Source organism: Salvia splendens, chromosome 15 (assembly GCF_004379255.2).
Source record: "Salvia splendens isolate huo1 chromosome 15, SspV2, whole genome shotgun sequence".
Taxonomy (NCBI): domain Eukaryota; kingdom Viridiplantae; phylum Streptophyta; class Magnoliopsida; order Lamiales; family Lamiaceae; genus Salvia; species Salvia splendens.
Window position 1 is genome coordinate 8,943,849 of NC_056046.1, and position 13,415 is coordinate 8,957,263.

Consider the following 13,415-nt stretch of genomic DNA (forward strand, 5'->3'; position numbering starts at 1 on the left):
TAAACAACCATGAATCACAGACTAACTCAACAATTTCAAGCGACAAAAAGGAAATCAAAATGAGTTAGTAGAGGTGATATTCAAAAAGAACCCAATGAAAAATACAGATCATGATTCCTCTAGGCCACTCGTATCCAAAACTATCTCAGCACATAGCTCACACTTAACTCTTGCCAGCAGCCTTTTCCTTTGACTTCTGTATCTTCAATACCTTTTTAACGATCTTTTGTTCTTCCACCAAGAAAGCTCTAATGATCCTACAAGATCAAAGGAGAAACAGATGTGAGCCTAAACGAATGGCAGAATCACACAGAGCTGAATGGTTGTAATAAAATGCAGGAACTAAAATACTGAACTAGTGAGCAAGACAGTTAATCAATGCAAAAGGAAACATCACACACACCTTTCTCTCACAGCACCACCAGACAACACTCCACCATAAGCACGGTTCACAGTCCTCCTGTTTCTGGATAGTCTAGACCTCTTGTACTCGGCAGGTCTCAAGTGAGGAATCTGATGAATAAACGGCAAAGAGTGGGGCAAATTAATCAGAATGCCAACCAATATCACAAAATGAATGTTTCCCAACATGATCTGGCTCAATGATTTAATTCTGGTGTATTGTATGTAAACAGCGCTTTAACCAAACATAACCTTATTGTTCTTAGAAGCACAACCAATTGTAAATGAGTCATGACATCCACTATTTTGGGGGAAACAAGCTTTCAACTTTAAACTTCTTAGTTAAAAGAGCATACAACTCAGTTTCCATTTCCTTTTCCTCAAGCAAATGGGATATGTAGTGTAATAAACAGCCACAGCCACTAACAATTGGATTTTAGATATGATACCTCAAAATGAGTATTTTTCAATTTATACTCAAATCCAACCAAACTATTTGAATTTTTAAAAAGAAGGGGAAAGCCAGAAAATTTTCAACTACTAAAGCGTAAAAACAAAATCCGGTTGAGTTCAACACAAATTATCAGGATTATTCTCAGAAAATCTTCTTAAACGAACTCTATATGCTTCATTCTTATCAATTTAAGAAGATATGAGAAAACATATCCATCTATCATAAGCTGTGGTTGCAAAATCGGAGCAAAATCTAAGAGTAATCATTGTTTTCAGCAAAATCCAGAAACAAAAACCACCGCATTTCACAAACATTATAAATACAGACGGCTTAAACAAAATAAAAAATCAAGCTACATACCCCTTGGATTATCTTTCCAGTGACAGGACACTTAGGGCCGCTTGCCCTCTTCTTCGTGGTCTGGTACACTAGCTTCCCCCTAAAATTCACACAAAACACACTCAATCAATGGCAAAAAAAACTAATCGATCAAAAAACAAGTAATGAATCAATGAACGCATCCAATGAACCAAGCTTAAGAGGAGATAGGATCAAATTAAAGAGACACGTTAGAGCGCACCGGGAGTCTTGACGACGCGGTGCTGGTTGGATTTAGTGGCATAGCTGTGGCGCTTCCTGTAGGTGAGTCGTTGCACCATTTTGAGGTGAATTAGTATTCGTAGCTGCGGGGGAACAGAAATGAAGAGAGAAGATGTTGATATTCAAACCCTAATTGAATATCGTCCTTTTTCAATGCCTCTATAGCTCTTATTCTGATTGCGCCTTCGGTTTTACATATAAGCCCAAATTCTTCTGGCCCATTTCTTACTCTTCCAAATAGGGATTGTCAATCGGGCCAACCCGTTCGGGTTGTCGGGCCATTCGGGTACATGCTATTTTTCGGGTTATAAACGTTCGACCCTAACCCTAACCCTTCGGGTTTCGGGCTAACCCACCGGGTTATTCGGGTCAATGCGTATTTTTAATTCTTTTAATATTTTTAAAAAATAACACGTATTTTAAAATTTCTTTAATTATATACATATTTTTAATTAATCATGCAACAATGAAATAACTATTTTTAATTTTCTTTAATATTTTAAAAAAATTAAGTTATTTAAATTTAAATAACTTATTTATTACATAATTATCTACAAAATATCTATCAATAGTATGTTTATGTTTATGTATTTAAAACATAAATCAACACTTTGTTTCAAAATTCAAACATAAATCAATTCGTAGAAAATTGAATAAAATTTTCATAACGTGAGAGGTGCATCGTAGATGTAAAAAAATATTTTGAATTGTTAAAGAGTGAGTTATCAAGATGCTAGCTAATTGGAGTAACTCTAAGTTTTCTTGAATTATGATTGGTCAAATTTAATTTATTCTAGCTGAAAATAAGTTAAATAATAATTTATCTTTGTTTTAAGAATCATCAAAGTACGCATAATTCAATGACGAAGCGGCGCCAAAACACTTTGCACTATTATATTGGAAATATACTAAAAGAAAACTTTTATATACGAGTATTTATGAATCCATGAACCACATAGTGATTTTTTCGTGATCTTATATAGTCGGTTGACGTATTTGGATTTTGCATGGTTTTAGAGGATTGTCTTGGATGATTTTGATTATATTTCTATATTTTGATATGTTTACATGTTTGTTGAGAAATGATAGAAAATGGATTAGAAAACATACACAAAATATGTGGATGTGCAGCAGCCTTGTTTGAGTCAATGTTTCTTGCGATTTTGAAGTCTGATAAACCCCTAATGCATATCACTCTCTTCGTCTTCGAAAGAGCTTCGCATGGATATATTGCACGCCTCAATCGGAGCTTTGTAGAGAAAGTTATGACCGTTACAAAAACTGCTTGATGTGCAGAAGCCTTCAACCCGACGGGCCGACCTGTAACCCGAACGGGTCTGCCCGCCTAACCCGACAACCTGAATGGCCCGATTTTAAATTCGAGCTGTGAAATTACAACCCTAACCCTGTATTTTTATCGGGTTATTCGGGTCGGCCCGTGGATTCCGGGTTACATTGGCATCCCTACTTCCAAAACACAAAAAGATTACATCATACCATATGATTAATTAGACACTTATTGATTAGACATAATTATTTTATCTTAGGGTTAAAATGCAGTTTAATTTTATATTAAAACTATGGTAAAATATGAACCTTTAGATGAAAATAGATATTAGTAGATATCTAGGGTTTTTTATCCAACATTATATAATTTAAGGAGTAAAAAATAATAATTTAAAGAGTAAAAAATAATTTAAATCGAAAAAGCAACTATATAAAATTTAATAGATTTTTAAGGTTTGACTTTGATTAAGTAGTTGATCATCCTAATTTAATATCTTTAGTTTTAGCCTTAGTTTTGACATAAAAATGAGTTCAGATATGCAAAATTCCCTGATTACATAGAATTTTTTTATTTTATATGTTAAATTATATTTAAAGTAACCCCAAAGAGTCTTTTTATTTAAAGTAGTCCCAAAGTCTCGTGACTTGTACATCTCCAATGACATATATTTGGAGGATTAAATTCAAACATAAAATATGTTTAAAAGAGAGAAGAGATTGGAATAGAATACTTTCTGTCGTATTTTATTTCTGTTTATTCTTCTCCTTAATGTAGGATTCAATACAATGTATTTTAGGTAAAGAATAACCTATTTCTAGACTAAATGATAATGTATCAATTACAATATTTTCTCCTAATTTTCTTCTTTCTTTACTTGGTAATTGCTTGGCTTTGGGATATTTGACACTCCCTATCGTGTTGGACTAGATTTTCAGAGATGCTTATGGCTGCTTTGTTGTCATAAAATAATTGACTCTTCTAAGTATGTGGAAATCCTATTTCTGTAAGCAGACGCCTTAACCACAATATCTCAGTCAATCCACTCTTGATTCCGCGATATTCAGCTTTTGCACTTGATAAAGCTACAACCTTCTGCTTTTTAATTTTCCAAGTGACTAAGTTACCTCCAACAAAGGTGAAGTATCCTCAAGTAGATTTTCGATCTATAGGATTACTTGCCTAGTCTGTATCAGTATACCCATCAATCTCCAGGTCATCATTTTTGCTTAGCAATACTCCATGGACAATCGTCCCTTTCAGATAACGGACTATCCTGAATGCAGCATCCATATGATTTCTTTGAGGTCGGTGCATGAACTGACTTATAACTCCAACTGCATATGCAATATCAGGTCTTGTGCGTGCAAGATAGATCAACTTACCCACAAGACGTTGATACTCCCCTCGATCAGCCAGCTCTGCTTTATCCTCGAACTTCAATCCATGATTCACCATGATCGGAACATCTGAAGGTTTGCAGTCCAATAGCCCAGTTTCAGTTAGGAGATCAAGAACGTACTTCTTATGTCGGAGGAATATCCCTTGTTTGGAGCGCCGTACTTCGATTCCTAGAAAGTATTTCAATGGTCCAAGGTCCTTCATCTCAAACTCTTGAAACAGGTTCATCTTCAGACTCTCGATTTCTTCCTTATCATTTCCCGTTATGATCATGTCATCCACATATATGATCTGACATGCCACTTGATCACCACTTCTTTTAATGAATAACGTGTGGTCTGAATGGCTCTGAGTATAGCCATATTTTAGCATCGATTGTGCAAATATTCCAAACCAAACTTGCGGTGACTGCTTCAAACCATATGATGTTTTCTTCAACTTACACACATGTCCTTCTCCAAACATTCCAAAATATCCTGGAGGGACCTCTATGTATACTTCCTCATTCTTTTTCAGTTTTCCATGCATGAAGGCGTTCGTCACATCGAACTGGTGAAGAGGCCATTCTTTGCACGCTGCTATAGAGAGTAGAGTTCTGACTGTGTTCATCTTTGCTACTGGGGAGAATGTTTCCTCGTAGTCATTCCCGTAAGTCTGTGTGTACCCCTTTGCCACTAATCGGGCTTTGTATCTCTCAATTGAACCGTCTGCTCGACGCTTAATTGTAAAGATCTAGCGGCACCCAACTGGCTTCTTTCCTTCAGGTAGCTTGCAGTTTTCCCAAGTATTGTTTTTCAATATTGCATCCATCTCTTTCTTCATGGCTTCCCGCCAGTGCTTATGCTTCATGGCCTCCTCAGCTGTTTGAGGTATATCTACTTCCTCATACAAGGCTGTCTCGAAGGTTCGAGCCATCTCAGTGAGTTGTCCCTGCATGAGATTTGCAACAGAGTATCTCGTCTTTGGACCTCGCCAGTCTGGTGAATATCTTCTTGGTGGTACCCCTCTTGTACTTCTCACTGGCAACTCAAATGGCCTCCCACTGCATTCTGGGCTCTTTGGAGGAGTCTCGGTTTCCTGTCTGCTATGGTCAGTATCAAGTGTAGGAATACTGTTGTCAGTGTTACTAACCTCAGGAATCACAAGCGGAGACAATGGTAGAGCAGTGTCACGAGACTCATGAGGTTGTACATGGGACTCTATGGACGGCTCGGTGGTACTACAACTCGCATCTTATGTTGGGCCAATTTCAGTCACTGGGTTCGGCAATGGAATGCTTAGATTTGGTTCTAGATTTGGAGTAGGATACCAACTTAGTGGGTCACTGATTGGTTGAGAATGTGTTTCCTCCCCCTGACTACTAAGTTGGGTGTAAAAATACCCGGCTTCAACAAAATCACAGTTTAAGGTGACAAAAAGGCGTTTGGATTTCAGATCATAGCACCTATAGCCTTTTTGGTTTTAACCGTATCCCAAGAAAACACATTTTATGAAACATGAGGAAAATTTAGATCGGTCTTGTTTAGGTATGTGGACTAATACAGAGCATTCGAACACTCTTGGCTCGAGGGTGAGGGGTGGAGGTATTTTGTTCTGAGTGGTGAAGATGTCTAAAGGTGTTTTGAAATTTAGGATATGAGTGGGGAGACGATTTAAGAGGTACACAACAGTGGTTAGGGCTTGGACCAAAAAGTTCTTGGGACATGGGAATCGAGTAGTAGAGCTCTAGTCATTTCTAGGAGTTTTCTATTTTTCTGTTCTGCTACCCCATTCTGTTCAGGAGTATGTGGACATGTTGTTTGATGTACTAATCCCTTTTCAGAAAAGAAACTTTGCATCCCACCATTTACAAACTCTTCTCCATTGTCTAATCTAAGTGTTTGGATTTGCCTATTGTATTGTGTTTGCACGAAAGTATAAAAGAGAGTAAATTTTTCGAAAACTTCAGATTTAGATTTCAAAAAATATATCCAAGTCATGCGTGTGTAATCATCAATAAACAAGAGGAAATATTTAAACCCATGACTACCCAAAACAGGAGCAGGACCCCAAACATCAGAATGTATTAAAGAGAATACAGTTTGGACACGAGAATTGTTTAACTTATAAGAATGTCTGTGGCTTTTCCCCAAAAAACAAGTGTCACAATGGAAAGAGAAATGATTGCTGGCTAACTTAGGGGAAAGCATTTTTAAATATCCTATGGAAGGATGTCCTAACCGGCGATGCCAAAGTTGACCCTGAGCCTCAGTCGGTCCGTGAGTTAGCATCGCAGTACCGTGTTGAGCCATCCTGTCCACATAGTACAATCCTCGGTGTTCTGTGCGATGCCCAACTATCGTCCCCGTCTTGATATCCTGTAAAACACAGAAGTTTGGCTGCATTAGTAGGTTGCACTTCAATTCACGGGTTACATGACTAACAGATAGCAATTTATGAGCCAGAGTAGGAACATATAGACAATTAGAAATCTCTAGTGTAGGAGAAATTGTAATTGTTCCAGCTCCCTGGACTTGAATCAGATGTCCGTTTGCAGTTTGAACAAATTTCTTCCGGGAGGTTGTGACATATAAGAAATCCGATGCTTCAAAGGACATAGTGTCTGTAGCACCACAATCAAGTGTAGATGTATTTGCCAAGGCCTGAAATTTATTCTCACAGACAATATTGGGCGAAAATTGTAAATTTGAAGAATTATATGGGCTTGTGTGACAAAACATGGAACTTGAGGGGAGAAAATCAAATTTTCTGGAGTTTTGGGGCTGGTCCGCATTATTTGGCACTGTGTGGGGTATTTTTTGCAAAATTTAGGTTTGATTGGGGTCTAAATGCAAGGGTTGACTGGGGTGGGGTATTTTTTTTGTAATAATGGGATAGCTTTAGGGGCTGCTGCAGTTAGTGTTTTTTTGGTGGGGTGCAATTTGTATATTTGCAAAGTTTGGAGGATTAAAATGAAATGACTCATTACCTCATTCACAAACCCACGCCGTCGCATGTGCAAACGCGATTTCCTCCACACCTGATTTCTCACCGCCACCGCTAGCCTCCTTGCTGTGAGCTGTGCCGCCGCCGGAGTTGCCCGCTATTCGAACAACGTCGGTAGCCCGGTCTGCCACTGTAACTGCCGCTCTGCCAGTCTGATTCGCCGCCGCGCGTGCCGCCCTTTGTTTCTTCATGTCGTCCCACCACTCCGGGTAGCCGACGAGGAGGAAACACCCTTCTTTGGTGTGCTTCTTCCCTCCATAGTGTGAGCACACCAACCAGCTCTGGTTATCGTCCGATCTGCGGTTCCATGGTCGATTTGGGTCTGGGTTTTGTGTCCCGGGGTGACTGTGATTCGTGGCGGCCAGGCCGGTGCCGATTGTCTGGTGTTGCGCCTCCCTAGCGAGGCTGCCTCCCATAATTTGCTCTTTTGTCGCTTCCCGACGGATGATTCCACACGCCACACGCGCCGAAGGTAAAGGATCCCTTCGGAGTATATCTTTTTTGACAACTTCATATCTATCGTCCAACGTCGTGATGAATTAGTATAATCGTTGCTTTTGAACAATTTTTTTGTACCTTTCTATGGCTGTGACAGCATCTCCTTCCATTGGGTTAAGGTCGTGACGATCGATGGATATCCACAGTTTCTGCAATCTATTCCATAGGGCCTCCAACGAGAGTCCTTCTTGTTTGATGACTTCAGTTTGTCGGTGCAAGTCATACACTTGGAACGGATCTGTCCCACTCCCATATGTGATAGCAAGACCATCCCATAAGTCTTTTGCCGTCGCATATTGGGATACTTCATTCACCAAATCGTCTTGGATATTGTTGATGATCCAATTGAACACACAGTGGTCACGTTGTTGCCACTGTTGGTAAGTAGGGTCGGATCGGAGGGGGGGGTTCGGACACTCCATCAATGTGAGAAGTTAGTCATTTTCCTCCGATTGCTCGTCCATAAGGTCGGCCCAGAGGGGATAATTTTCCCTATCCAGTTTGGTTTGGATGACAATATTTCCAAGAGATTCGGGATGATGAGTCTTTGATGGTGGTGGGTTGTGATTGCTCAGTATTGAGCCAAAACTGAGCCTTAGGAACTCCGTAAATTGAGCGGCGAGTTCTGGCGAAAACATGGGCGAACTTTGGCTTGATGTTTCCGTCTTTTTTTAGTGTTTCGGTGTCAGATTTCTCTGAATCTGACATGGTTTTTGATTTGTGCAGGTGCAAAAAATAAGGTCGAGAAAGGTTTATGGACTGTGATGAAATTTTCCTGAGTCCTTACCCGCTCGTGATACCATGTTTAAAAGAGAGAAGAGATTGGAGTAGAATACTTTCTGTTGTATTTTATTTATGTTCATTCTTCTCCTTAATATAGGATTCTATTACAATGTATTTTAGGTAAAGAATAACATATTTCTAGACTAAATGATAATGTATCAATTTCAATATTTTCTCCTAATTTTCTTCTTTCTTCACTTGGTAATTGCTTGACTTTGGGATATTTGACAAAATATTCATTCAGAATCATAACACTTGGAAATTTTAATTTTCCGTTGCTAACCCGCGCTATGATCTGCACAAGTGGCCCATGCTCAGGTCTGCAACCTTCCATTCTCCTACATTGATATTCTTTAATCATGTTTTAGGTTCGACCCAATTGTAGCATTGATAGTACCTCCATTATGATACTTAGGTCTCGTTTTGTAGCCTAGTTAATCTCAATATTAGCTTAACAAACTTTATTCAACTCTATAACACGACTATTTGGTAGGCTTCACTATCTAGAAAGAAAATACAATGCATTAGGGAGGGTTGAACTCGCTCTACGATTCAAATATGTACGCAAGGTAAACAATGATACATAATTGAACTGAAGAGTGAATTGCGGTGCAACATTAATGAAGTAATCGGTGCCAAAGCCGACAACGAAGAGAAGACGGAGAGGGGCGAGAGAGGCAGTCTTGATAGGGAAACAAAAGGAGCAGAGTGAGGTTTTGTTGTCAGCGATCAGCGCGAAATCAACGGCGAGGATTCTCAATTGTAGAAGTGAAGTGGGAGAGAAACAACGAGGAGAAAGGAGCCCTAATTTAAGATTCTAGGGGAGTATAAATTAAGTTATTGCTAATCAATATTGAAATATAAATTGTAATTATTCAATTGGGAATTAAAATCATTATTTTGGTTCATGGGTAGGAAAGGATCAGTTTTCAGTTCTACGCGGGACCTAAATCTAAAAATCTGTTATTCAGTTTTCAGACAGTCTATAATCGAATAAAAACATGTTATTCAGTTTCAGACAATCTATAACCGAACCAAAAACATGTTATTCAGTCAGACAGTCTATAACCCATAGGATTCGAAACATGTTATTCAGTCGGACAGTTCGATATAAAATATATTACTCTCTCTGACGTAAATTACTTAAGTTGTATTCTATTTTAGGTTATCCCAAGTTATTTGAGTCATTTTTCTTTATAGCAAAAAAAATAAAACTTCTAATTTTACTTTACTTACTTTATAGTCTCTCTTGTTTTACTATCTTATCTTCTACGTTATTCCTCAATTACTTTATTTATCTCCATTAACTCACCAAACACAATTTTATAAAGTTATATGCTGAAAAGAAATGTCTCAAATAATATGGAACATAAGGAGTATTGGATATTCTTTCAATTGTATACTTTACATTATATTCACCATTTACTTTCATATACATTATATTCACCATTTACTTTGGATGTTTCACTATAAGTGAGTCATTTCTATTTTTAGTAAAAAATAATCTCTCTTACTTTATTCTCCATCTACTTTATTCTCTCTTTATTTCTCTACTTTTCTATCTCTAATAGTACTTTCTTCTCTCTACTTTAACTATTTAAAAATCAATTTCTTAAATCTCATGCCCCAAAGAAATGCTCCACCTATCTTGGGCGGAGGGAGTACTACTTTATAATATATATTAGTACTTGTTTTAAAAGTTCAGCCTACCGTATTTTTTATAAGATCAGTGTACCATAATTTTATTGATGCCTGTGTGTGCCCGGTCTTGTGAATAGAGATAAAGAAAGCTACCTGTAAAATTGTTCGGCCCATTCCAATTAACCTATTATTGATTTAAATAGAATTCATATAGATGATATATGGGCTATATAGGAAATGATCCAACTGATGCCCAGGTAATTGGGTCTCATTTAAATACAGGATATCATTACTGTGGCCCAGTTTCATTTAGATTGAGCCATTTTCATAATAGCATTTCTTATACTTTTACTCGGATTATAAACAATTAAATTATTTAAAATCTCGTCGATTCTAATTTTGTTATATTTATGATATACAGAATTTGAAGACCACATAGTTTATTTTAAGAGGAAATTCTTTATTATGTTTGGCAAGCATATATTTATGGAAGAGTTTGCTTAATCAAGCGCAAGACGTCATAAAACTTATTAATTCACGATTAAATTCATCGATTAATTTTTAATAGGAAAAAGCAAAGCGTGAGAGATTTGCCGCCAAAGCAACCACCGAAAACTTGTAAGGTGGAGGGCCAAAAATCCCATACCAAAAAGAGTGTGCTCTCCTACTCTCTTGCCTTAAAAGTTCAGATTTTAACAACAAGATATTCTTTTTTATTTTTTCAATAGGGACATAATATTTGAATTAGCTGATCCATCCGATTCCATCCATCTCATTTTACTACTTTGCCCCTTTAACTCATGCTCGATTTCTTCAAATATAGTATAATCTTGCAGGGATAGAACCGTCTTCTTCACTAGTTTAAATGATTAATCGTCGACTTCACCATCCAACTACTATATTTGGGAATTTCAGATACACTACCGATAAAATTAATTCGATATTGGATAAGGTCTACTGAATAAGAGGTAATAATGGGGTTTTCTTTAAATTAAAAAAGCAATGATTGTAAAATAGAAAATCTTTTTGTGGTCAGATGTGGCATTAGTCATAACTTATAAGGGATGTGCTATTTTTTCAATTCTATTATTGGATCTTACTGTTACAGACGCATACCCTAATTAAAATTATCATATTTTTCACTCTGCACAAGAGCCCTAGAGATACATATATTTTTAAAATAAATAAACTATTTGATCGGTTTTTTTTAAACTATTCGATCGGATTTACATGTCTGGCAACTGCCATGGCACATCAAATTTATCAATAATTTCAAACTAGTCATTTAAAAGTTAAAACCCACTCATTTTTAGTAAAAATAGATAATTTAATTGTAAAATCCCTTTTATTCTCAATTAAAGCAACCCCCATGAAGCCACGTGTATGTAACATAATAAACATCTAGGGAGATAAATACGAAAAAAAACTATCCCCCTTCCACGTATAGCAGTTCGTTATCTCCTAAATACATATAAATATAGTATTATGATGATATTTTAATGAATATAAAATGAAATTATAACAAGACAAGTTTGCAGACAGCAAAGTATGGCCCATTCTGACAAAGTCATTAACAATAATCAACTATCGTAGATAACACAACCACAATCTCAGACTTCATATGTGAATCCCAAAAAAGTGTCCGCGTATAATTTGCACCCATTAAAACACTATTTGACCAATTAATACTGCATTATATATGTAAACTAGAGAAAAAGATTAGCAGCAAATTAAGATTAGTAATCAACACAAATCACCTCTCCCTCCCCCTCGTTGAAAATCACTAATCCTTTATTAATTGCTAATTAGGAGTGATAATCTATTCCAGCTTTCGATTAGCGGTTAACTAATTACCGTTAATCACCAAGAAGCGAACAAACAATTAAACACCATTAATTAATTAATCTCCCTATAAATGTTACATCACGCCGGCGAAGACGACGAGCCATCGAAATGATGAACTCCGTTTCCATTCTCAACGAAAATATTACCGTTATTATCCTCTCTCTTCCGTTCCTCTCTTCCGCTCCCGCCGCTGCCGCTGTGCTCGTAGCTCATCACACTCTCATTGTTAACGCCGCCGCCGCCGCTGCTCGATTCCCTTCTGCATATGTTTTTATTGTTGTGCATCCACACCTTCAGCACTCCTTTCGAAACTCCGATTTCGTTGCAGAATTCCTTCACCGCCGCATCGTTGGATTTCTGCATTTTCCAACCTAATTTCACCGAAAAGGAACGCATTTTTTCCTTCTGAATTTGGCTGAATTTCGTACGGAATCGCTTCCGGCCGATCGGATTCTCCACGGTGGGGGTCACCGGCGCCGGGTAGTGGTCGTCGGCGGATGAGAAGCGAACATGCGGTTGCGGAAGCGCCGTCGCCGGCGGCGGCGAGAGGGAGAACCGCTTCGGGAGGGGAGGGTGGCGGAAGTCTAGGAAGGGCGGGGTTATGGCGGCGGAGGTGGGGGATTCGGGGTCACGACGGTGAAAGTTGCGGTGGCAGCCGCACGCGGCGCATGTCAGCGCCGAGGGGGGCACTGCAGTGGTGGACAGGGGCGGGGGCATGAACTCGCCGCACCCGTCCAGCGCGTGGCCGCCGATACCGGCTGCATGGTTCTTCATGCATTCGTTGTAGGCCACGGCGATGGGCGGCGGGGGCGGGTGGCGGCGCTTGGCGCCGTTGGTGAAGGATAAGGGATTGGAGGTGTGCGGCGGCGTGTCGAATTCGGTGTCGTTGGTGGAGGTGGGAGTTGGGGTCAAGTCTATATCCATTGGTAGTGTGAGGCAATTTTTTGGGGGTTAGGGTTGTTAAATAAGGGGGGAATGGGATCTTGATTTGATGATTTGGGATTGGCACTGAAAGAAAATGGGTGATTTAGGAGATTGGTTAAAGTTGGGGGTTTTTATTGTGTGGGGTTTGAGTTGAGGGGAGAGATAACAACTTGACAAAAAAGTTTTGAAGTGTTTCCCAATAATGTCAACCACTTGTGTTATGGGAAATTGAAGGTTGGATTCATAAGGTTGTTGCTGTATTAACTTGCAACGCCTTATAATAAAATTACACTCCACTCACCATTGGTGGTTGCACTCAGATTAATATTCACTCATTCAATTATATTTGGTATTTCATTCAATTTGCCCCAATTCATCAATGCAATTTTGATATTCAAGTTTCCCTCCAAAAATATTTTAAAATATATGTACACATTATCTTTATAGATACATTCATGTAGTAAAAAACAATATTGGTGACCATTTTGTTTAGTGTTTTACTAATATCAAATTTTCCATTTTATTTTGAATAACTTTAAAAAATTACTGATTTCATATATTTAATAAACTACATAAAAATTTGTAGTATTATTTTTT

At 38.2% G+C, this 13,415-nt stretch overlaps 1 protein-coding gene and 1 pseudogene across 1 annotated transcript; both read right to left on the bottom strand.

Moving 5' to 3' along the window:
• On the bottom strand, window positions 1-1,602 carry LOC121767257 (annotated as a pseudogene).
• A 10,241-nt stretch (window positions 1,603-11,843) lies between these two features.
• Window positions 11,844-13,027, bottom strand: LOC121767335 (zinc-finger homeodomain protein 8-like). Its single transcript, XM_042163581.1, has one exon. The coding sequence runs from the start codon at window positions 12,816-12,818 to the stop codon at window positions 11,973-11,975; it is 846 nt and encodes a 281-aa protein (XP_042019515.1). The 5' UTR covers window positions 12,819-13,027; the 3' UTR covers window positions 11,844-11,972.
• Window positions 13,028-13,415: the final 388 nt, after the last annotated feature.

What these genes read in the sequence shown, in the direction of transcription:
- LOC121767335 (XM_042163581.1), bottom strand. Translation starts at nt 12,818, where the DNA reads ATGGATATAGACTTGACCCCAACTCCCACCTCCACCAACGACACCGAA.